Here is a 26,485-nt window from a genome sequence, read left to right as displayed (position 1 = left end):
TCTGTTTTGTTCTTTGGGAAGTTCCCATGTGGGAACCTTGAGCCACCCTTGACCACTACCTTCCCTTTATCCATGGCAAATCAGTCACCAAGTTGTGCTGCCTTTTTCTCTTTTTTTGAGACAGCCTTGCTCTGTTGTCCAGGCTGGAGTGTGGTGGCATGATCTTTGCTCACTGCAATCTCCGCCTCCCTGGTTCAAGCAATTCTCATGTCTCAGCCTCCCGAGTTGCTGGGATTACAGGCATGCGCCACTACGTCCAGCTAACTTTTTCTTTTTTCTTTTCTTTTTTTTTTAAGGAGAGACGAGGTTTCGCTATGTTGGCCAGGCTGGAGTTGAACTCCTGGCCTCAAGTGATCCTCCCACCGTGGCCTCTCAAAGTGCTGGGATTACAGGCATGAACCACCATGCCTAGCGTGACTTTATTTTTTGTTTCTTGAATTCTTCTTTTCCCTACTATAGTGCTACAATGCAGGCTTTATCATCTCTCAACTGGATTACTATCAGATTTCTAAATGGTATCCTTGATGAACATCTCGTTACTCTCAAATCCTCACAGCTACCAGAATTCGCTCTCTCTCGAATGTCAACTCTTGCTTAAAACCTTCCAGTGGCTTTCTATGCCTCCTTACCACTCTGGATAAAATCCAAGCTTCTTGTCCACAAGAATTACCACTATTTGTCCCTAGGCCCCACCCCAGCCTTGTTTCATAAATTACATTTCAGCAACACCACTTTCTCCTAGTTCCCTGTCAAGCTGTTTCCTTTGCCTGGAAGGCCCTTCTCTTTGATTCCCACTCATCCTTTAAGATTCAGGGCAGGCAACACCTCCTCTGGGAAATCCCCCTCAGTCTTCATACGCTCTATGCTACCAGAAAGCAAAAATGTTGACTTCCTTATCACTGTGCTTTCCATGTGGCATGATATAATCATTTATTTATGCTCTTTCCCTTAACTAAGCTGTAAGCATCTTAAGAGAGGGGGCCATATTTTACCCGTCTTTGTAACTAACCCACTTCCAGAATCTTTATAATGTGCTGACACTACCATAAAGTCATGCTATCTAATTTCATCTGGACCTTTACTACTGCTCATTTTATTCATTTACTATGTTTTTTTTTTTCTTTTTTCTTCTTCTTCTTCTTTTTTTTTTTTTGAGATAGAGGTTTGCTCTTGTCACCCAGGCTGGAGTGCAATGGCACGCTCTTGGCTAACTGCAACCCCTGCCTCCTGGGTTCAAGCCATTCTCCTGCCTCAGCCTCCCAAGTAGCTGGGATTACAGGCATGTGCCACCAAGCCAGGCTAATTTTTTTTCTATTTTTAGTAGAGATGGGGTTTCGCCATGTTGGTCAGGCTGGTCTTGAACTCCTGACCTCAGGTGATCTGCCTGTCTCGGCTTCCCAAAGTGCTGGGATTACAGGCGTGAGCCACCGTGCCCGGCCCCATTTACTACATCTCTTAAAATGGCTATTGTACAACCAGTTTTCCAATGTAAATTTATGACTCAGCTTTCTTATAGGTACGTTCTTGCTTTCTTTCTTACCACATTACATTTCCCTGGTTCTTAAAAAAAACTGATTATTCCATCTTTCTTTTTTTACTGATTCTTCGTTCTTGTCCTACCCTCCAACTAGTAATATTACCAGCAGTTCTTTCCTTAGCTTTCTCTTTCGTTCTCTCTCTCTACTTTTCTTCAGTGGTCTCATCTGTTCTCAGAGCTTCACCTCACTTCTATGTGGACTGCTCCTTATAACCCACCCTTCCTTCTTCATGCTGTAACCCTCATTCCCAACTGCCTACTAGAAAATTATATGATAAATAACTGTAGGGAACCTCAAATACAACATATATTATACAATCAAAGCCATTCTCCTTTTTCCTTAACACCCCCAGAGTCATTCCATCCTAAACTTCCTACTTCTCAATTTATCCCTCCTTTCCAGTTCTACTATTACTATGGCCAGATTCTGTTATCTTGTCTCTCATGGACTACTATAATTGGGCTTACTGTCCCTGGTTCCTTATTTCTGAATCCTGCTGCAATAATTTACTTATATCATAGCCTTTGCTTAAAACAAACAAACAAAATCCTTTCAATGACCAATAACTAAAATACAAGTTCAAATTCTCTGGTCTTACATTCAAGGACCTATTTGATATGACTTTCGGGTAAAAATAAGTAAATGGTGGTCTTAAACTCTATTTATGGCATTATTTGTCACTATTTCTTTACAGATTCCCTATACATAGGTAAAACTCATTAGTCCTTATTTTTTCTTTCCATTTTTCCTCCCTTTAAAGTCACTGTCTTTACCTGGAACAGTAACTCTCCAATCTACCTATCAAATTCTACTAAAAATCTTCAATGTCCACATCAGATGTCATGTAACCTATTAAATATTCTCTCCACAGTGGTCGGATGAAACCCTCTGTCCTTTGAAATCTCATTAGTTCTTCTTTTGTGTCTCTTCGATACTTACCAAATATATATATTTTTTTACTGTAGTTATTTGAGTCTATGTCCCCTTTCTCTACTTGGCATTTAGACTCCTTGAGGGCAGACGCCATGTCTAGTTCATTCTATAACCCTCTGCCCTATCCCAACCCCAATATGTAATTAGAGTAGCACAGAGGCCATTCAAATATCAAACAAATGTGAATCAAGTGGGAAGAATAAAACAAAAGTAGAAATAGACATAATCTAACAAAAATGATTATACCTACCTATGTGCAAAGAAAAGTAGAAGTTCGTGGGATTGTGACAAACGTAAGTATTAGTAGGAGGGTGAACTGCTAAAAGGAAATTGAAGATAATTGTCAATAATTCCAAATCTGGAGGAGATCCAAGGACTTCTGCTACAATTTTCACAAATGATCTACAAACCTCTCGGGGCATGGGTGTGAGTTGCCCCTCTTTGTGTTCCTGAAAAAATAAAAATCAAACTCTCTTTAGATTTAAAGAATTGTCAACTTAACTAAGATTTTTCATTTAGGAAAATATTCTTTTTAAGGTAGAATTCTGTTGGTTTACTAGTCTAGTCTGACTGTATTTACCATTACCATAACAACTCATTAAATTGAGTTATTTCCTAATTCAAGCAACCTTGTTATTAAAAATTCATTAATACAGATGGCAACTTAATTCTAGCCCATTTATCTTAATTAACTGAGGCAAACTTATACTACAACTCTCACAAGCATGGACTCAAAAGCCAGACTGACTAGGTTTGCATTCTGGTTTCTCCACTCACTAGCCATGCGATCTTAGGTACGTTATTTAACATCTGCATTCTTCACTTTCTTTGTCTATGTGAGTAATACTAGTGCTACTTTACAGAGTTGTTATAAGGACTAAATAACATAAACTCTTAGAATAGTGCCTTGCATATAGGTAAGCCCCATATAAATGTTAGTGATAAACTACTATTACTACTGCTACTACCTTTTCTTCTTCTTTTACTAATATTACTATTAGTAATATTAGTATGGGATTAGGACATAAAACTTTTGATAGACAAAACTCGTTACACTAATACAATATGCTCCAGTTTACGAAGCTCTTTTTCACAACAGCTCTAGGAGAGGTTTTAGCCCTAATTTCTAGAATATGAGGCACAAAGTGGTTATTTGACTAGTGTAAACCACACATAAAATACGTAGGTAGTATAATTATAACTCAAACTCAGGCCTCTGAACTCTTTCTACTGCACCATTTACTGTCTGGAATAACGAGAGTTGGAAAAATGCCAAGAAATTACTAAAAATAAAGCTGTATATAAATAAATTGCTTATATCCTCCAATTCCATCTCCCCAGTGGGTAACAGGTGGTCTTCAGATTAAGGGCATGGGAGGTAAACTTCCTCATCTTCCTTCCAAATACATATCTCTACATCTACTCTTCTCACTTACTCTTGTGTATTACTGAATTGGAGTACTTAAAATGTAGATGCTAATTTTGAAACAATTTAGTTTGACTATCTCAGATATAAGAAGAGAACACTGAGTCTACAGAAGAAAACACAAAACTCCTTTGCCAAGATCTCATAGATGTCAAGCCGCAAAGCTAAGACAGGAACATAGATCTCATGACTTCCAATTCAGAACTATTTCTGCTACAACCATCTGCATTTCTTCTAAATCATACTCCATGTATCTTTATAACTTTCTTGGTTGCAGCATCAGTGATTCATTCCCAAGTCCAGCCCAGGTTACTTCTATCCTGCCCTCTCCACTGACTCTTTATCAATAGTCACTGGTATTCTATTTTACTATTTTTTAATCCCTTAACTTTACCTTATATGAACATTCTGTTTCTGTCTTTGCTTTTGCTGCTGGACTTTTTAATAATCATTTATTCTCACTGCCTTCAGTGATCTGCCACCCATGCTCTCCAAAGTCCCTGAAATCTGGCTCTTGCCTTATCCATGCTATTGAAATCTTGCAAGTCATTAAGAATTTCTGAGTCAATGGCCCTTTATCTGCCTACATTTTCTCTGAACTTTCTATATCATTTGGTTCAAGGTATCACTTCCTTCTCTACATGTTCTTCCCCCTCTGCCCATCTCTGGTTTTCACTTTACTGAGTTTCCTCTTAGCTTTTCAATGACTCTTTCTATATCTCTTTCAATAGCCCCTTTTTCTTGTTTCACATCCTGAAAATGGGTATCTCCTGAGGTGTAAACCTCAGCCCTCTGATTCTCTCACTACATTTCTCTGTCTTGGAGTGTTTCTCTATTCTGATGGCTTCACTATTACCAGTTCACTGTTGCTGAATATCCTGCTGTAATTTCAAATGTAGAATACAAAAACTACAAAACTTACAAGTTTGCTTCTTTTTTTCCTGATAAAATTATTGTTTTTCTGGTCTCCCAGCTTGAAATTTTTATGTTATATTTGACTCCTCCTGAAGCTCCATTTAAACAGAATCAAGTCCTATGAATTCTATCCTCACAATCTCTCTCATATTTGCTCCCTACCTAAACACTCCCATTCTAATCACCAGGGTTCAGGTTCTTTATGCTGTACTCACAAACAAATGAAACTGCCTTACATCCAATACACTACCAATTTATTAATCTTCCTGAAGTGCACAAACACTCTGAGGTATCTTAAAGGCAAAGGCTAAGTTCATTTCTTTATAAACTTCCCACAATACCTGACATAAAGCTATGTTTCATAAATAGCTGTTAATTTGATAAGTGGGCTCTTTGAACCAACAAGGGTAAAAAACTATACATGTAAGGAAAAAAAATTTGTACCTAGATTTTTTTCTAGCATTTTTGTAAATAATACAAAAGTGAAAAAATATATGGAAATCTCCAAGTTTATAAGTGCCACTTTTCTGACATGCAAAGACTATCACATTGTCATATGAACTTAATGAAAATTGGCCAATACATTTCAAAATGGATATGCAAAGGAAAAAATTTTGAGGAAAACTGATGTATAAATGACACAAAAAACACTCAGTAAGCAAGGGGCCTGAAAGATCAATCAACATATTCTATTCCCTACAACAACAGTCTAATTTACCACAGGGGCCAAGACAGGCAATAAAATGTTTTTGTGTTTTTGGAATTCATTCATTTAACAAATATTTATCAGATGCCCAGGTGTGTCAAGTACTGACATTACAGTGTGATTTAAAACAAAACAAAACAAAACAAAAACCATATCCTTGCTTTCAGGAGGCTTACAGAAGGAAATAAACCATAATTCCATAAATAAATAACAAACTGTATGTACACAGTGTATAAAGGGAAAAAGACTAATTTATATGGAAAGGGCAGGGAAGGTATCTCTCAGGAAATAAGTCTTAAGTTGCCACGTGGAGGATAAGTAGGAGCTGGCCAGATGAAAAGAATGGGATCAATAATTGTTAAAGCAAAAAGAATACCATGTACTCTGAGACAGAAAAAAGTCTTACTTGTTTAAGGAAGGGAAAGAAATCCAAGGAGGCTGAGTACCATAAGATGAAGCTAGAATGGTAGCTAGATCATATAAGCCTTCTCATAGTAACACTTCTTTTTTTTTTTTTTTTTTTTTTGAGATGGAGTCTCGCTCTGTCGCCCAGGCTGGAGTGCAGTGGCCGGATCTCAGCTCACTGCAAGCTCTGCTTCCCGGGTTTATGCCATTCTCTTGCCTCAGCCTCCCGAGTAGCTGGGACTACAGGCGCCCGCCACCTTGCCCGGCTAGTTTTTTGTATTTTTTTAGTAGAGACGGGGGTTTCACCGTGTTAGCCAGGATGGTCTCGAACTCCTGACCTCGTGATCCGCCCGTCTCGGCCTTCCAAAGTGCTGGGATTACAGGCTTGAACCACTATAGATGTTGTCACAGGTTTTAAATTTTAGCCCAACTATAATGAAAAGCCCTTAGTGCCACTGAAACAAGGGCACTCAAAATATAAAATATTACTGATCTCATGGAATATCTGTACTTATCTAACTTGACAAAGTTCTAATAGATGCCTCAGACATTAAAAAAAAAAACTTGGAAAATTGTCTAATATACCCACCAAGCAGATATGTATTGATGCCTTTTATCTGCTTGGTCGGTATACTAGATGATATCAACAAAGGCAGAGAAAAAAATTAACTAAAAGGGCCACAGCATAGACATTACAATGTAACTGATAAAATTAGTGTCACTTTTCAATAAAAATTTTGGATACAGTTTAAAATGCTAATTCTAGCATATAAAATAGACCTTCAGCAAGTGTATACTTATTAAATCAATATATATTTGTAAATTTTTATTTAAAGAATATGGAATAAGTTAAAATTCATTAACTATTCTTGCTGTTCAAGGCACTACAAAACTATTATTCTATCCCAACATAAAGAAACATCTAAGAAACTTAGTAATTGTACTTTTGTAATTGAGTTAGGAATTATGACAGTGTGATGATCAAGTTGTAAGATGCAGCAATTGAAAAACTCCTATACTATTTATTGAAAGAAGAGAATCTGGAGAGAAGAGAAGATGGGGGAAAAAAAAAGTCCCATTGAAAGTGTCACAAAAATTTGATGTTCATAGTATTATTAAACAACTGTGGAAAATATTTCCAAAAGTAAAGTTACATAAAAAGTACCTGCAAAACCTGACAAGTCAGCAGAAAGTGATGAACCACTTGAGCTTTCAATAACTGCTTAATATTAAACATCTGCTGGTGGTGATCTGCTCTGATGAGGACTTCTAGAGCCGCTAACAAAGTTTCCCAAACACCTTGCTGAGGAGATAAACACACACCAATAAGCACATATGTACTGAAAAATATGCAGCATACTTTTTGGAAGACACACAACGTGCAACAATTTAACATTGTATATATATTCAGTATCAAAGACTACATGTCTGCAAAAAGCCAATGTCAAAATTTATTCCCTATTATTTTTTGTTGCCAGTAGGCTATTTCTAAATAGCTATGTTGAATGCAATATCGTATTAGGTGCTTTCCTACATTACCCTTTCTGTGGCATTAAATGTATTTTCAAAAGATGAATTATCAAGAGGGATTGTTCAAATTAGAGAAGCATACACATTACCAACATTATTGTTTTTAAATAATTTATGTTCAAAGAGTGTTGTTAAAAATGTATACATTTCAATACCAATCTGCATATGCAGCATTTAACCAAATAATTTTAGAGCAAATCATACTAAATCAAAAAGTCATGGACAATGTGAAAATTCTGCATTTTTAATTTACTTTCAAGTTCAAATAATAGAATTCTCTGCATGATTACAAACTATATACTTCAAAGAGTAGTTAGCATCCTTTGACAGTGCCTTAAAATGCTTCTCCCATATTGAATCAATCTTAACTTGTCCATAATACTAGAGAAAAAAAGAGACCTTATACTGATAACTAATATTGAAAGATAACCTTCCCTTCATCTTATCATCCTAAGTGACCTTTCAATAAACCTTTTAACAAAAAGCAAAATTAACTGGCCTGGGTTGCAGAGCCTACTATTTCTCCTGCCATTATCTGGCAAGAATGAACCAAGATATTGATAGACTTAATCATACTCTTCTACCCAGGGTCTCTCTCTTTCTGAGATAGAGCCAAGATGTTCTAAAAGAAAAAGCCAAGTGAAAACCACAAGACAAGGCAGCCAAAGTATGAAAACACGATTCAATCTGAAAAGCAGTAACAAGATAAAATAGTGCCAACATAAACAAATAGCAACAACAACAAAAGAAAAACCAGACTTAGTTCAAAAACAATTAATTACGTAAGAAAACCTTATTTCAAATTCATAGAAGCAACATGTGTCTTACCACTATCAAATTCAATTTAAAAATGCTTCTTTTAAAATCAAACAACCCCACATTTGCCTGCTCTTTGAAGCACTTGGTCCAACTTTGTCCAAGTTAGATTTTCCAAACTGCAACTGAGCATATTCTTTATTACACATTTATACTGCTTTTGATCCAATTTGTTTACATATGCTATCCCCGTAATTATTTGCTTTCTCCCTGCAATATTACACATATTTTAATCTATCTATCTTATCTATCTTCTATTTTTTAGATCTGAAAGTAAATATTTACTCAGAGTGAGAAAAGGAATCACAACAAATCACAAAGTTTAAAAACTGAAAAGTACCATGAATACCACAAAATCCAGAAACATGGTAATAGTTAGTTGGCTGTTGGACATGCCTTTCAAAATACTTTTCTCTGTTTTGTGGCTGCATACTCTTTAATTTCCTCTTCATATAACAACAATTTTGTAATATAATTTTCTATAGGAAGAATAGAAAATTCTCTTTCCTCTAGCATATCTGAACTAAAATTATTTTTGTTACTAATAGATTAGAAAAGGTTTTGTGTTTTTTTTTTTGTTTTGCCAGGTGTGGGGGCTCACGCCTGTATCCCAGCACTTTGGGAGGCCAAGGCGGGAGGATTGCTTGAGCTCAGGAGTTTCAGACCAGCCTGGGCAATATAGTGAGACTTCATCTCTAAAAAAAAAAAAAAATTAAAAATTAGCCAGGCATGGTGGTGCACACATGTAGTCCTAGCTACTTGGGAGGCTGAGGTAGGAGGACCGTTTGAGCCTGAGAGGCAGAGGTTGCAGTGAGCCAAGATGGTGCCACTGCACTTTAGCCTGGGTGACAGTGAGATCCTGTTTCAAAAAAAAAAAAGGAGTCTTTTTTCAACCTCACAATTCATTATTGGTAATGTGTAAATTTTTAGGGACTGTTGGCAAGTTGGGAAAAACCATTTTTTAAAAAATTCTAAAGGTACATATATTCTGAATTGCTCCATAAATAATATTTGATGATAATCTTGTTATATTCTAATTAGTTCTAGACAATCCAGTTTTCTTTTTCTTGCAAAAATTACCAATACCTACTAGAACCCTGCCACACTTAGAGCAAACAGTCTACACTAGAGCTAAGAAGCTGTATGAGCCTACACCATTAAGACTTGCTTAACACTGGGGCAGAAAGGAAACAACCCTATACTGATTCCCTGACGGGGTCCCTGTGAAGACCAGCCCAGCCATTCCAGGTGCTGAGATGTAGTGCCTACATCTAAGATCAATCTGTGTTGCTTACTTTATACTTATGATGAAGCCTTATCTCTAACTCCTGGCCAGCGTGGCTCCCCTAGTTAGAATTGTATCCATTTCCCTCTCTTGGACCTGACTCTCCTGACTCTTAGCAGGCTCCCCTTTCAGAGTTTATGGTAAATGCAAGCCTTCAACTAATCCAAATAAGCTCATATGTTCCTGCCTAACTGCAGTATTCTTAGCCAGCTCAAGTTTGATTTTGACTCTCAGCTCAGTATTCCCCATGGCTGTTCAAAACTTTGCATGGGAAATAAGTGCCAGATTTCCATTTATAACTAACATTACATTGAAGTAATTATTTCCTTCGGAATAATGATTAGATAAATATTTAAAAGAATATGCTGGCTGGGGGTGGTGGCTTATGTGTATAATCCCAGTATTTTGGGAAGCCAAGGCAGGCAGATCACTTGAGCTCAGGAGTTTAAGACCAGCCTGAGCAACATGTGTGAAACCCTGTCTATACCCAAAATACAAAAACTTAGCCAGGCATGGTGGCACACATCTGTGGTCCCAGCTACTTGGGAGGCTAAGGTAGGAGTATCATCTGAGCCTGGGGGTGGAGGTTGCAGTGAGCCAACATCACGTCACTGCACTCCAGCCTGGGCGAAAGAGTAAAATTCCGTTTCAAACAAAAACAAACAAACAAAAAAAAGAGTACACGCTTCTATTCACAGTAGCTAAAATGTGGAAACAATCCAAGTATCTCTAAACTGATGAATGGATGAGCAAAATGTGGTAAATATATAGAATGGAATATTATTCATTCTTAAAAAGGAAATTTGGACATATGCTACAACACAGATGAGCCGTGAAGACATTATGCTAAGTGAAATAAGCTAATCACAAAAAGACAAATACTATACGATCCTACTTATATGAGATCCTTAGTCAAAAGTAGAATGGTGGTTTCCAGGGGCTAGAGGAAGAGGGGGAACAGGGAATTACTGTTTAAAGGGTACAAAGTTTTGGTTTTACAAAACAAAAAAGATTTACAGAGATGGATGGTGGTGATGGTTGGACAACACTGTAAATGCACTTAATGGCACCGAACCGAAACTTAAAAATGCTTAAGATGGTAAATTTTGTGTTACATGCATTTTATCACAATAAAAAATAGAAAAAAGTACATATTACATGCCTCTGCTTTATTCCATATCTTCCAGTCAAGCAATAGTTCCTCTAACAGCTTAACATCTTGGATTATAGCATTAGAGTCTACATCCAACTTAAACTCTCCATTCTCATTCATATAAATAATATCTTCACCACAGCATCCTTCGAGAAGGGTCTATAGAAAATTAGCATTAATATAAGATGTGTTAGTAATTGGTTAATCAAAAAGTTCAACAGAAACATTAAGCTTTCAATTTTAGCAATCATTAAATTCAAAGGAAAGCTAGTAAATAATTCAACGCTTCACGCAATATCTTTAACTTGTTTTGTAAAACAATTCAGATAAATAGAAAATTCCAAACTTACAAATATTTTTAAGTGAGTACTCAGGTTCAAACATGGAGTAAAACAAACAGCACTCATTTTTTATGTTTTAAATTGAATTAATCTTCTATTAGGCTTTAAAACCTTTTCAAAAAAGTAGTCAGGATTCATGCCACCAATGTATGGATCTTGCAATTTAAAGAGGTAGGGGTGGGGGCAAGGGTAGAGCAATCATCTTTTGCCTTAGTACTAGAAGTCTCAGAGAGAAATATTTTCACAATGTTACCAAATGCTTTTATCTAGAAAAGTATTTAAATATATAATGATAGCGGGATAATAAAAAGGAGCACGAATATCTGTGACTTTAAAAATTAACTTTGTAGCAGCAGTGCCTAATGGAATGGTGCCTCTAGGTGCCTAGAGAACTGGGTTCTCTGCCATAATGGTGGGGGCTAAAGCAAAGATCTTATCAATCTATGGAATGAGGGGACAGCATGGGAGCTATCTATGGCCCACCCAGATCTAAAATTCAATGAGTTTGTTTTTTCTTACTTTTAAAAAATGCTTTTAAAAAAAGAAAAATGTAATTATTTAAATGATGAAAAGAACTAGAAGAGTACCTTAGTTTTATTAACTATACACTAATAAGTTTCCTCCATTTTCTTCAGGAATAACTGAAACACAAAACTATTATTGGAAGACTTTGATGACGAGATGAGTATCATTGCATATGAAACTATAAGAATAAATTTTATGAAGACATACCTTCAAAATGTAAAACCCAACAATGCATTTTTGTTTGATCAACACCTGATGAATCATAGAAAGTCCATTACAATTTTCTAATTCATGCACTCTTTGTTGGTTGTATTTAATTAATGAGAGTATAACTCGCAGTGCTAATGCTTGAGTCTCTTCACAGCTACTGAGTTCAACGACCTAAAAAAAAATGGGTGGATATAGTTTTCTCCCAATTTGCTGAGTAAAAATTTAACATGTATAATCTTCCACTATGTAACATCAATCCAGTAGTTTCTACAAAGTAATTTTTTAATGCTCATACTCTACCTATTTAAGGATTGTGAATAAACAAAACTGAGAGTAAGGCATAAATTCCATGTTCTATAGTCTCTTACATATGCTATAGTATACAATGACATGAACAATCTTAGTGGTCAGTAGCATTTTATAACTAGTGATCTAAAGTGTCACAAGTTTTTGATAAATTAGTCAACAGACAAACAGGCTCTGCACTATGTGGTAAGGGAGATAAAAAGAAGTAAAATACATGATACTTGTTTCCAATGGGGTCTACTTTTCTGTCAAAGAGATAAGAGGCTAAAAACCATATGTTGTGCCTTGTACTTCAATTTACTTCAACCAACACTTTCTGACAACTACTATATACATAAGAAACACATACTTATTATCATGCTGAAGGCCAAAGAAGAATGAGACAATAGGTATGCCAGGAGAGCACAGAAACCATTCTGACCCCTCTCTGCTTGGTTTAGGGGAAGGCTACACAGAGATAAGATGGCCTCGGAAGAGAGCCAAATCCTGGAAAGCAGGAATAAAGGGGTGGCTGGGGGCAGGGCACAGCCAGGAGAAGGGTAAAGCCTAAACTGGAAGTTCAGAGTACATCTAGGAAGCTGCAGGTTGCCTCTTTGGCTGGATTGTAGAGACCAGGCTCACAAGGCAGGTTATGCATGTAAGGATTTTAAGGACACTGAATTTTATTTTTGTAGGGGAAAAGGAAGGATACTGAACAAGGTTTCTAAGTTTTAGACTTAGAAACATACTTTAAAAGTCTTACTGGCAAGATACTAAACATATAAAGACAAAAATGTAAACATTTTATCTAAGATCCAATCTTTATGTAACTAACAAAATTATATTCAATACCTTGATGAAAGAGAAGAAAACAAGGATATACATTTTGAAACTATACAGTGGTACAAAAGATCACAAAATATTGGTGAGGAGTTAAAGGGCTTTTGATTTTAAAACACTAGGAGAGAATCTATTCAACTAGACAGTAGATTTAAAAAATATGAAAAAGGAAGAGGTGAAGAAGAAAAGACAGATTACAAAGCATGGGGGATCAAATGCTAACAAAATATTTGTAAGAACCCTAACAACAACAAATGCTGATATGCTTCTTATTGCAAAATTAATCAAAGATGCTTCCATTAAAGAAAACTAGATAGGGAGACTATGAAAACCTGATCGTGTTGCAGAAGTTATATTTCGGGATAAAATGAAGATGGCATTCCGAGGATGAAGGAAGATCAAAGCTGCTTTAATTAAACAGGGATGTGGACCCAGAGGAAGTAGAAATGATTTTTACCCAAGTGAGACTATCTGTGCTCCCTAATATAGGTTTCAGCAATCCCTGAAATAGTCTATCATTACTGTCTACTCTGCATCAGGACAGATAATTAAATGATTTATTCTAAAATGGTACGTACGGCCTGAGTCAAACTTTATATTTCTCCTTTTTGAAAAAACTCCAAACCCAAACAAATTAAAGTTTTGTTGTTTTTTTAAAAAAAAATACTTGCTGACCCTTAGTTTTTTCCTACGCATTGGAAACATTTAAGGAATAAAAGCTTCATAAATTTATTTTTAAAAGTATCCTCCTTTCCATTTAAAATCTTGTACATTTAACACTTAATTGTACTAACTGCATTTTTGTTTAATAGAAAACTTCTAAAATATTCATAAATTAGAAGAAACCTGAATCATCTATGGCTGAAAGCTTAATAACATATTTAATATGTAATTTTTTTATCTTAAAAGTTTAATATAGTTGAGTGTAGCTTTTTCGTGTGGTCCAAAAGAAATCCTTTAATTTATCAACAATAAATAAGTCATTTCTCTTTAGACAAAACTATAACCAGTGATTCTTACCCTAGCAAAGAGAAAAACAAATACACCAGTTCCACCAATTTCGTGCAGAATGCCTTGAATGGTTTTATATTCAGTAGGTTGAAGATTCTTTAGATGATGAGGTTCTAATAAGATGCTCTGAACTTCTTTTGAGCTGAAGGGTCTTTGAGAGAGTTGGGTTTTCATTTGACCTTTAAGTCTAATCACCGGCTCATAGATGGTGTACTGAGCAGGACAGTAAGTTGTATAAACAACTGAAAGACTTTCCTGAAACACAAATATTTTCATTCAGTAATGACATAAAGTTTAAAATGCAAGCTATCAATTAGCAAGTAAGTATTCCAAAGTGAAAACACACTCAGCTGATCCTTTTCTTTGTTTAGAAAACAGCTACTATACTAAACAAAGATAAACATTAGAAGCAAGGCAGTTTCCCACAAAGCAAATGATCAGTGATTTATTTAGCAGTGATCAATTGTATAGATCACACCAAGGTTGAGAAGGATTCCAGCTTTGCTCGGTTTAGAATAAATATTAAATTATGCTATTACTACTAATATCAACTAAGTCTTAAACCACACTTATTACACACCAGGCACTATTCTAAGCACTTAAAAATATTGGGAACTCAGGGTCAGGTCAACTTTTCTGAAATTTTTGCTTTGCATTTGCTCATGGGCTGACTATTTATTTAAAAGCAACTCTAAACTAGATCTTTCTTTCTACTGGAATAAAATTTCAGATTGTCAATAGTCAGCACACCTAACTAAAAATAAAATAGAACTTCAAATATTTCTCCCAGGCAAAGGATAGTTTCCATCAGTGTGTGGCCTCCTGTCAAGACTCTCTAAACTATTTTAAAAATTAAAGTTAATTTTAAATGCAGAATGTATGTTTTTCTTAGAGACAGGGTCTCGCTCTGGCACCCAGGCTGGAGTGCAGTGGCATGACCATAGCTCACTGTAGCCTTGAACTCCTAGGCTCAAGGGCTCCTCCCACCTCAGTCTCCCAAGCAGCTAGGACTTACAAGCACCTGCCACCACATCAATTTTTTTTTTTTTTTTGTACAGACATGGTCTTGTTATGTTGCAGGTTAGTCTCAAACCCTTGGCCTAAAGTGATCCTCCTGCCTGTGCCTCCCAGAGTGCTGGGATTATAGGTATGAACCTTGGTGTCTGGCCCATAGTGTACTTTAAGGTGGTTTTAGTGGTAGTGGATGCCAAACTCAGGCTCAGGAAATCATATAGCTTCAGTGTCTTCTCTCAGAACTGGATGGGGGCCTTGTGCTTTGATATTTATTTATTTATTTTTTATTTTATTTATTTATTTCCAAGACGGAGTCTTGCTCTGTTGCCCAGGGTGGAATACAGTTGCATGATCTCAGCTCACTGCAGCCTCTGCCTCCTGGGTTCAAGCAATTCTCCTGCTTCAGCCTCCTGAGTAGCTGGGATTACAGGCATGTGTCACCACACCCCGCTAATTTTTTATTTTTAGTCGAGATGAGGCTTCACCATGTTGGCCAGGCTGGTCTCAAACTGGCTGGTCTTGAACTTCTGACCTCGGGATCTGCCTGCCTCAGCCTCCCAAACTGCTGGGATTACAAACATGAGCCACTGTGTCTGGCCTGAGGTTTATTTATGACCCACAGCAATCAGACATGCCATCCAGTGTATCTGTGCACCAGTTAAACCAATTATACTCTCTGTTGTGTATGATTATGCTGGAAAAGCAAAGTTTCAAACCTGCAGTAGTTTCAATCAGAAATCTGACACCACACTCTGACATGAGGGTACCATTTCTTTTTTTTTCTTTCTTTTTTTTTTTTTTTTGAGACGGAGTTTCACTCTTGTTGCCCAGGCTGGAGTGCAATGGTGCATTCTTGGCTCACTGCAATCTCCGCCTCCTAGGTTCAAGCGATTCTCCTGCCTCAGCCTCCTGAGTAGCTGGGATTACAGGTGCCTGCCACCATGCCTGGCTAGTTTTTGTATTTTTAGTAGAGACAGAGTTTCACCATGTTGGCCAGACTGGTCTCAAACTCCTGACCGAGGCGATCCGCCTGCCTCGGCCTCCCAAAGTGCTAGGATTACAGGCATGAGCCACAGCACCCAGCCAAGGGTACCCCTTCTCCCTGACCATTCTTTCACAAACTTGTAACTCCCAAATCACTAAATCAGGCTTAAAGAATTTGCTCTCTAAAAATAGTTTTCACATAAAACCCTCAGAATTTTCATTCATGATAATTTATGTTGAGTTTTGTAACTTATATGACCTATATATCGTTCAGGAAAAATAAAAGGATTAGGGAAATTTTTCTATGAAAACAAATGCGTTAGCCGAAAACTACTGAGTTAAAGTTATTACTTGAACAAACATCTATGTGAGCTCCTCAATCTCCCTAAGGCAGAGGTTCTCAAAGTGTGATCCTCAACCAGCATCAGCATCACCTAGGAACTTATTAAAAATGTAAATTCCAGGGTCACACTTCAGACCTACGACATCAGAAGCTCTGGACCAGCAATCTATATTTTAACAAGTCCTCTGGATGATTCTGGTGCACACTCAGGTTTGAGGAACCATTTCCCTAAAGGATGTTTTCTTAATGGTGAGACATTTAGGATAGAATCATTCTTTGTTGTATAATAGTGTTCATGTACTGTAGAACATTTAGCATCCCTGGCCCTTACTACCCAGTAATTACTGACAACCACATCTACCCTCCCCACAACTCAACAACAACAACAACAAAATACATTCCAAAACAGTAGTCTCCTTCAAGTAGGAAATATCTGTACTTCTCACAAGAAGCAAGAGAAAGAGGAACCCAGTTTCATGGCCAGATCTACCAGATTTTAGTAGATTTTCTAAGACTATGAAGGCTCAGTTTTCTAGTTGCTATAACAAAAAACTTCACCACTAGCTTCTAAATTGTATACCAGAAGAACAAAATACTGGAATAATATATAAAAATCAATAGAGTCTCATGTAAGCAGAATTAGCAATACTTTGAAAGCAAAATTCCTATTTGTACTGATATTTTTTTTTTTATTTTTTTTATTTTTTATTTTTTATTATACTTTAAGTTCTAGGGTACATGTGCATAACGTTTATATCATGTATAACTCCCCAAAGCAATCCCTCCCTCCTCCCCCCTCCCCATGATAGGCCCCAGTGTGTGATGTTCCCCTTCCCGAGTCCAAGTGATCTCATTGTTCAGTTCCCACCTATGAGTGAGAACATGCGGTGTTTGGTTTTCTCTTCTTGTGATAGTTTGCTAAGAATGATGGTTTCCAGCTGCATCCATGTCCCTACAAAGGACGCAAACTCATCCTTTTTGATGGCTGCATAGTATTCCATGGTGTATATGTGCCACATTTTCTTAATCCAGTCTGTCACAGATGGACATTTGGGTTGATTCCAAGTCTTTGCTATTGTGAATAGTGCCGCAATAAACATACGTGTGCATGTGTCTTTGTAGTAGAGTAATTTATAATCCTTTGGGTATATACCCAGTAGTGGGATGGCTGGGTCATATGGTACATCTAGTTCTAGATCCTTAAGGAATCGCCATACTGTTTTCCATAATGGTTGAACTAGTTTACAATCCCACCAACAGTGTAAAAGTGTTCCTATTTCTCCACATCCTCTCCAACATCTATTGTTTCCTGACTTCTTAATGATTGCCATTCTAACTGGTGTGAGATGGTATCTCATTGTGGTTTTGATTTGCATTTCTCTGATGGCGAGTGATGATGAGCATTTTTTCATGTGTCTGTTGGCTGTATGGATGTCTTCTTTTGAGAAATGTCTGTTCATATCCTTTCCCCACTTTTTGATGGGGTTGTTTGTTTTTTTCTTGTATATTTGTTTGAGTTCTTTGTAGATTCTGGATATTAGCCCTTTGTCAGATGAGTAGGTTGCAAAAATTTTCTCCCATTCTGTAGGTTGCCTGTTCACTCTGATGGTAGTTTCTTTTGCTGTGCAAAAGCTCTTTAGTTTAATGAGATCCCATTTGTCAATTTTGGCTTTTGCTGCCGTTGCTTTTGGTGTTTTAGACATGAAGTCCTTGCCCATGCCTATGTCCTGAATGGTACTACCTAGATTTTCTTCTAGGGTTTTTATGGTATTAGGTCTAACATTTAAGTCTCTAATCCATCTTGAATTAATTTTCGTATAAGGGGTAAGGAAAGGATCCAGTTTCAGCTTTCTACTTGTGGCTAGCCAATTTTCCCAGCACCATTTATTAAATAGGGAATCCTTTCCCCATTTCTTGTTTTTGTCAGGTTTGTCAAAGATCAGATGGCTGTAGATGTGTGGTATTATTTCTGAGGACTCTGTTCTGTTCCACTGGTCTATTTCTCTGTTGTGGTACCAGTACCATGCTGTTTTGGTTACTGTAGCCTTGTAGTATAGTTTGAAGTCAGGTAGCGTGACGCCTCCAGCTTTGTCCTTTTGACCTAGGATTGTCTTGGCAATGCGGGCTCTTTTTTGGTTCCATATGAACTTTAAAGCAGTTTTTTCCAATTCTGTGAAGAAAGTCATTGGTAGCTTGATGGGGATGGCATTGAATCTATAAATAACCTTGGGCAGTATGGCCATTTTCACGATATTGATTCTTCCTATCCATGAGCATGGTATGTTCTTCCATTTGTTTGTGTCCTCCTTGATTTCACTGAGCAGTGGTTTGTAGTTCTCCTTGAAGAGGTCCTTTACATCCCTTGTAAGCTGGATTCCTAGGTATTTTATTCTCTTTGAAGCAATTGTGAATGGAAGTTGATTCCTGATTTGGCTCTCTGCTTGTCTGTTACTGGTGTATAAGAATGCTTGGGATTTTTGCACATTAATTTTGTATCCTGAGACTTTGCTGAAGTTGCTTATCAGCTTCAGGAGATTTTGGGCTGAGACGATGGGGTTTTCTAAATATACAATCATGTCATCTGCAAACAGGGACAATTTGACTTCTTCTTTTCCTAACTGGATACCCTTGATTTCTTTCTCTTGCCTGATTGCCCTAGCCAGAACTTCCAACACTATGTTGAATAGGAGTGGTGAGAGAGGGCATCCCTGTCTTGTGCCAGTTTTCAAAGGGAATTTTTCCAGTTTTTGCCCATTCAGTATGATATTAGCTGTGGGTTTGTCGTAAATAGCTCTTATTATTTTGAGGTACGTTCCATCAATACCGAATTTATTGAGCGTTTTTAGCATAAAGGGCTGTTGAATTTTGTCAAAAGCCTTTTCTGCATCTATTGAGATAATCATGTGGTTCTTGTCTTTGGTTCTGTTTATATGCTGGATTACGTTTATTGATTTGCGAATGTTGAACCAGCCTTGCATCCCAGGGATGAAGCCCACTTGATCATGGTGGATAAGCTTTTTGATGTGCTGCTGAATCCGGTTTGCCAGTATTTTATTGAGAATTTTTGCATCGATGTTCATCAGGGATATTGGTCTAAAATTCTCTTTTTTTGTTGTGTCTCTGCCAGGCTTTGGTATCAGGATGATGTTGGCCTCATAAAATGAGTTAGGGAGGATTCCCTCTTTTTCTATTGATTGGAATAGTTTCAGAAGGAATGGTACCAGCTCCTCCTTGTACCTCTGGTAGAATTCAGCTGTGAATCCATCTGGTCCTGGACTTTTTTTCGTGGGTAGGCTATTAATTGTTGCCTCAATTTCAGAGCCTGTTATTGGTCTATTCAGGGATTCAACTTCTTCCTGGTTCAGTCTTGGGAGAGTGTAAGTGTCCAGGAAATTATCCATTTCTTCTAGATTTTCTAGTCGATTTGCGTAGAGGCATTTATAGTATTCTCTGATAGTTGTTTGTATTTCTGTGGGTTGGTGGTGATATCCCCTTTATCATTTTTTATTGCGTCTATTTGATTCCTCTCTCTTTTCTTCTTTATTAGTCTTGCTAGCGGTCTGTCAATTTTGTTGATCTTTTCAAAAAACCAACTCCTGGATTCATTGATTTTTTGGAGGGTTTTTTGTGACTCTATCTCCTTCAGTTCTGCTCTGATCTTAGTTATTTCTTGCCTTCTGCTAGCTTTTGAATGTGTTTGCTCTTGCCTCTCTAGTTCTTTTAATTGTGATGTTAAAGTGTCAATTTTAGATCTTTCCTGCTTTCTCTTGTGGGCATTTAGTGCTATAAATTTCCCTCTACACACTGCTTTAAATGTGTCCCAGAGATTCTGGTATGTTGTATCTTTGTTCTCATTGGTTTCAAAGAACATCTTTATTTCTGCTTTCATTTCGTTATGTACCCAGTAGTCATTCAGGAGCAGGTTATTCAGTTTCCATGTAGTTGAGCGGTTTTGATTGAGTTTCTTAGTCCTGAGTTCTAGTTTGATTGCACTGTGGTCTGAGAGACAGTTTGTTATAATTTCTGTTCTTGTACATTTGCTGAGGAGTGCTTTACTTCCAATTATGTGGTCAATTTTGGAATAAGTGCGATGTGGTGCTGAGAAGAATGTATATTCTGTTGATTTGGGGTGGAGAGTTCTATAGATGTCTATTAGGTCCGCTTGGTGCAGAGATGAGTTCAATTCCTGGATATCCTTGTTAACTTTCTGTCTCGTTGATCTGTCTAATGTTGACAGTGGAGTGTTGAAATCTCCCATTATTATTGTATGGGAGTCTAAGTCTCTTTGTAGGTCTCTAAGGACTTGCTTTATGAATCTGGGTGCTCCTGTATTGGGTGCATAGATATTTAGGAGAGTTAGCTCTTCCTGTTGAATTGATCCCTTTACCATTATGTAATGGCCTTCTTTGTCTCTTTTGATCTTTGATGGTTTAAAGTCTGTTTTATCAGAGACTAGGATTGCAACCCCTGCTTTTTTTTGTTCTCCATTTGCTTGGTAGATCTTTCTCCATCCCTTTATTTTGAGCCTATGTATGTCTCTGCATGTGAGATGGGTCTCCTGAATACAGCAGACTGATGGGTCTTGACTCTTTATCCAGTTTGCCAGTCTGTGTCTTTTAATTGGAGCATTTAGTCCATTTACATTTAAGGTTAATATTGTTATGTGTGAACTTGATCCTGTCATTATGATATTAACTGGTTATTTTGCTCATTAGTTGATGCAGTTTCTTCCTAGCCTCGATGGTCTTTACATTTTGGCATGTTTTTGCAATGGCTGGTACCGGTTGTTCCTTTCCATGTTTAGGGCTTCCTTCAGGGTCTCTTGTAAGGCAGGCCTGGTGGTGACAAAATCTCTAAGCATTTGCTTATCTGTAAAGGATTTTATTTCTCCTTCACTTATGAAACTTAGTTTGGCTGGATATGAAATTCTGGGTTGAAAATTCTTTTCTTTAAGAACGTTGAATATTGGCCCCCACTCTCTTCGGGCTTGTAGAGTTTCTGCCGAGAGATCTGCTGTTATTCTGATGGGCTTCCCTTTGTGGGTAACCCGACCTTTCTCTCTGGCTGCCCTTAAGATTTTTTCCTTCATTTCAACTTTGGTGAATCTGGCAATTATGTGTCTTGGAGTTGCTCTTCTGGAGGAGTATCTTTGTGGCGTTCTCTGTATTTCCTGAATTTGAATGTTGGCCTGCCCTACTAGGTTGGGGAAGTTCTCCTGGATGATATCCTGAAGAGTGTTTTCCAACTTGGTTCCATTTTCCCCCTCACTTTCAGGCACCCCAATCAGACGTAGATTTGGTCTTTTTACATAATCCCATACTTCTTGCAGGCTTTGTTCATTTCTTTTTCTTCTTTTTTCTTTTGGTTTCTCTTCTCGCTTCATTTCATTCATTTGATCCTCAATCGCTGATACTCTTTCTTCCAGTTGATCGAGTCGGTTACTGAAGCTTGTGCATTTGTCACGTATTTCTCGTGTCATGGTTTTCATCTCTGTCATTTCGTTTATGATCTTCTCTGCATTAATTAGTCTAGCTGTCAATTCTTCCACTTTTTTTTCAAGATTTTTAGTTTCTTTGCGCTGGGTACGTAATTCCTCCTTTAGCTCTGAGAAGTTTGATGGACTGAAGCCTTCTTCTCTCATCTCGTCAAAGTCATTCTCTGACCAGCTTTGATCCGTTGCTGGCGATGGGCTGCGCTCCTTTGCAGGGGGAGATGCGCTCTTATTTTTTGAATTTCCAGCTTTTCTGCCCTGCTTTTTCTCCATCTTTGTGGTTTTATCTGTCTCTGGTCTTTGATGATGGTGACGTACTGATGGGGTTTTGGTATAGGTGTCCTTCCTGTTTGATAGTTTTCCGTCTGACAGTCAGAAGGACTGTCTGTTGGTCTGTTGGAGATTGCTTGAGGTCCACTCCAGACGCTGTTTGCCTGGGTATCAGCAGCAGAGGTTGCCAAAGATAGAATATTGCTGAGCAGCGAGTGTACCTGTCTGATTCTTCCTTTGGAAGTTTCCTCTCAGGGATGACTCCACCCTGTGAGGTGTGGGGTGTCAGACTGCCCCTAGTGGGGGATGTCTCCCAGTTAGGCTACTCAGGGGTCAGGGACCCACCTGAGCAGGCAGTCTGTCCGTTCTCGGATCTCAACCTCCGCGTTGGGAGATCCACGGCTCTCCCCAAAGCTGTCAGACAGAGTCGTTCGCCTCTGCACCGCCCCCGCTGCTTTCCCTATTGGACCTCAGCTGTGGGCTGTCCCCAGAGGTGGAGTCTACAGAGACAGGCAGGCTTCCTTGAGCTGCTGTGAGCTCCACCCAGTTCGAGCTTCCCAGCGGCTTTGTTTACCTACTTAAGCCTCAGCAATGGCGGGCGCCCCTCCCCCAGCCTCGCTGCTGCCTTGCGGATAGATCGCCGCAGACGGCTGTGTTAGCAGTGAGGGAGGCTCCGTGGGCGTGGGACCCTCCCGGCCAGGTGTGGGATATATTCTCCTGGTGTGCCTGTTTCCTTAAAGCGCAGTATTGGGGTGGGAGTTACGCGATTTTCCAGGTGGTATGTGTCTCAGTTCCCCTGGCTAGGAAAACGGATTTCCTTTCCCCTTGTGCTTCCAGGTGAGGCGATGCCTCGCCCTGCTTCAGCTCACGCTGGTCAGGCTGCAGCAGCTGACCAGCACCGATTGTCCGGCACTCCCTAGAGAGATGACCCCAGTACCTCAGTTGAAAATGCAGAAATCACCGGTCTTCTGTGTTACTCGCGCTGGGAGTTGGAGACTGGAGCTGTTCCTATTCGGCCATCTTGCTCCGCCCCTTGTACTGATATTAAACAATACATTTTTTAGGCCAGGCATGGTGGCTCATGCCTGTAATCTCACCATTTGAGGGGCTGAGATGGGAGGATCGCTTGAGGCCAGGAATTTGAGATCAGTCTGGGCAACATAGCGAGATTCCATCTCTACAAAAATTTAAAATTAGCCTGGTGTGGTGGTGCCTGACTGTAGACCCGGCCACCTGGGAGGCTGAGGTGGGAGGATCATTTGAGCCCAGGAGTTCAAGGCTGCAGTCAGCTATGATCACACCACTGCACCCAAGCCTGGGTGACAGAGTGAAATCCTATCTCTTAAAAAAAAAAAACAATAAAAAATAAAAAAGAGTAGGTTTTCTAAGACCTGAATATACATAACTAAAACTAACATTATAAATGGGTATTATTTATTTATAAGTATGGAAAGAAAATATAATGAGCAACATTTTTTAGGAGCATGTCAAACTAACAAGTGTTATTTTCACTGTATCATAAACATTTTTCCTGAATAATTAGTAGGTATAAAATAAACTAAACTGATAAACTTTTTATGGAAATATAATTTCAAGGAAATGGAGACATAAATATAAAACCTGAAACAAATTTTGAAAGAAGGTCAAAGCGTTTCAATTTTTTTCAGAAAAAAACATAATTCTAAGATAAGACAATGTTAAGGAACCATATGAAAATCTTTAGAAATCTAATTCATAACTATACATTTCAATAAATACACCTAAATACAGTTGTTACTATAAAATTAAAAGTTATAAAATTAAAACTTACAATTAAGAGACCAATATCCACATCTTTCTTGGTCATAAAAAGTTCTCTGATTTGTTCACATCGCAAAATTTCTTTATTAACATATTTGGAGTAGTCATTCACCGGCTTGCCATACTTACATGGCATTACAGATGTATGGTTGGGCCCACAAGCATACAGATAAAAGGCCTCTTGTGAACCAACCTTAGCTCCTGAATAGCAGAAAAATAAAGTTAGTTATTTAAAACACTCTAACCAGAATATTTCATAGAAAGCAAAAAACCACGAGTTATTTTTTTTAGCCAGATTCTTTCAGCTGTTCACTATATTTTATGAAATTGATAAAGCCTCAATTTCCAAATTGGTGTAATGAGAAAATAACCTATGCCAACTATGATGGAAGATGAATTCATGTATATAAAGTTAATCGTGAAGCTTTTAATTAAATCATAATATTTCTATTTGCTCCTTAGCCAGAAAACAGGTTTTCTGATTTATTTTACTTTTTATTTTTTTTTAATAATGGAAGCTGTATCTTGGTAAATTCCATTTCTAACTAAAATTTGAATCAATATCTTTATTCCTTCCTATTTAGTCAATAAACACTGTCTGAATGCTATTATGTATCAGGTTTAAGGACATATTTTTAAAAATCATATATCTCATTTTTCCCTAAAATTTGATATTTGTATAAGAAATAATAAAATTATAAAGGAGACAACCAAGATAAGTTTACTAGTAATGATACTACATTATCCAGTATAAAAAAATGCTAATATGAGCTTTTCTTTTTTGAGGGTAGGGGAAATACATTTTTATATTAAATGTATATATCAATTGTAAGACACAACTAGACTACAAAAATGTTAAAATATTTTAAAAGTATATCTTAGAATCTTGGAAATACAGTACTTATTAAACACAAGTAAAGGAACAGAGATAGATATTTTAGCCAGGTTAATTTACTTAGTTTAATACTTGTCAACTGAGAAAAAAATTGGAAATGTTTCAAAGGAAAAAATCTCACTCTGTTGCTCAGGTTGAAGTGCAGTGGTGCAATCATGGCTTACTCACCATTGAAGAGAAGCAAATTTCCCAGGTCCCATTTTCCAGCCAACTGCAAAAACTCTTCTTGGGATGATAAACAATGGCCAATCATGCAAAATGTTTTATTGCTATCAGATGACAAACTTGTTTTCCTTGGAAGCATAAAATCCAAAGTAACATCAGGCTTCCTACATTAAAAACAAAGTTAAAGCAATGACTTTAGGAAGTACTAGTACTAAGTATTTTTAAAGCATGAATATTTAACAATGGGGAATTCTTCAACAATTTTCTTGGGTCATTACCAGCTGGCACTGGGGCACCAGAGGAGGGCTAATTGTTTGTCTCTTGGTCAAAGGTGCTGCAGAAAGAGGGGAGCCAGAGATACTTGATGATCTCACAGCAGGCCATGGGAAATGTGATGAGACATTTGCTGCAAGTTTTCTCTGCCATTTGACTTCTGCATGTGCACATTCCTGGTTTACAGATACAAACCAACCACCTCCCCTTAATTTTGCCAAGAAGTCTTCCATCTTGACAAACAATTCCAAAAATTGGAATCCATAACATTCCAAAAATGTTATGTCATCTATGAGGCCTCTGAAAACTAATCCGTAAAAACATAACTTCTTCAAAATTTCTTCTGTCTAGCCACTGAAATGTCAATGCTTTCTGCATTTTCTGTTTTCTTAATGCTAAGTGATTACGCAGCTTTTGATTAGTCTCTTTTGCTTCATGGATAACGGTGAAGGAATGCTTACAAAAGACAGAGCTCTGGCAAAGGCAAAATAAGGCTTTCTCACAGAAAGACACACAAAGCAGGGAGGACTTCATCAACTAGTGAAACCACAGAGCTCTACCCCTAGTTTAGGAATGTTTTAAACTCCATTGTAAGACAATGAGGATAATCTATAAAGGCAAAGTCTAAAATTTGTAAGATGAAGACAGGATAAGCTAACATGGGTAGCTCTTAATGAGAAATCCAACTTTGTATATATTTATTTTAAAAGTTTTGCCTAAGGCTCTCTGTTTCACATGTAACAGATAAACCTAACTATTTTCATGTTTTTTTTTTTTTAAATAAAGGAAAGATGTGAGATACGTTCAATGACACACTTCTCCTTGACCAAATAAATGGCTGTGACTGAAACTCCTCTATCGCCATCTAGTGGCATTATGACTTAAAATAGTTTTAAATTTTTTATTTTAAAAAATAAGAGTGTTTCAATGAGAACACATGGACACAGGGAGGGGAACATCACATACCAGGGCCTGTCGGCAGGTGTTGGGGCAAGGGGAGGAAGAGTATCAGGACAAATACCTAATGCACGTGGGGCTTAAAACCTAGACGATGGCTTGATAGGTGCAGCAAACCACCATGGCACATGTATACCTATGTAACAAACCTGCATGTTCTGACATGTATCCCAGAACTAAAGTAAAATGAAAATATAACAATAAAATAATAATAAAATAGTGTTTTTAAGGGTGAAAGAAAACCTACTGCAGGATGAATGCAAAATGAATTAAACAAATATTAAGTATCTACTATGTGCCAGATATTTCCACCATATTTGTAAGCTGTTAATAACAATAGAAAGTATTAACTCATTTTCAGTATTGTTACCTTA

General features: G+C 37.5%; 1 protein-coding gene across 6 annotated transcripts in view; it reads right to left on the bottom strand.

Moving 5' to 3' along the window:
- LYST (lysosomal trafficking regulator) overlaps window positions 1–26,485 on the bottom strand; it is a 223,564-nt gene that overhangs the window by 94,124 nt on the left and 102,955 nt on the right. For all 6 annotated transcript variants that reach the window (XM_033198012.1, XM_033198015.1, XM_033198016.1 and 3 more), the window contains 7 exons: window positions 24,885–25,045; window positions 23,832–24,022; window positions 13,929–14,174; window positions 11,781–11,954; window positions 10,717–10,866; window positions 7,089–7,226; window positions 2,722–2,920 (listed from right to left, as the gene is read on the bottom strand). In XM_033198012.1, coding sequence (XP_033053903.1) covers window positions 2,722–2,920; window positions 7,089–7,226; window positions 10,717–10,866; window positions 11,781–11,954; window positions 13,929–14,174; window positions 23,832–24,022; window positions 24,885–25,045 — 1,259 coding nt within the window. The remainder of the gene's footprint in view (window positions 1–2,721; window positions 2,921–7,088; window positions 7,227–10,716; window positions 10,867–11,780; window positions 11,955–13,928; window positions 14,175–23,831; window positions 24,023–24,884; window positions 25,046–26,485) is intronic.

The sequence above is a fragment of the Trachypithecus francoisi genome, unplaced genomic scaffold, assembly GCF_009764315.1.
Source record: "Trachypithecus francoisi isolate TF-2019V2 unplaced genomic scaffold, Tfra_2.0 Lachesis_group5, whole genome shotgun sequence".
Lineage (NCBI taxonomy): Eukaryota > Metazoa > Chordata > Mammalia > Primates > Cercopithecidae > Trachypithecus > Trachypithecus francoisi.
Note: the sequence above shows the minus strand (reverse complement) of the source record. Positions and strands in the feature narration are given on the sequence as shown.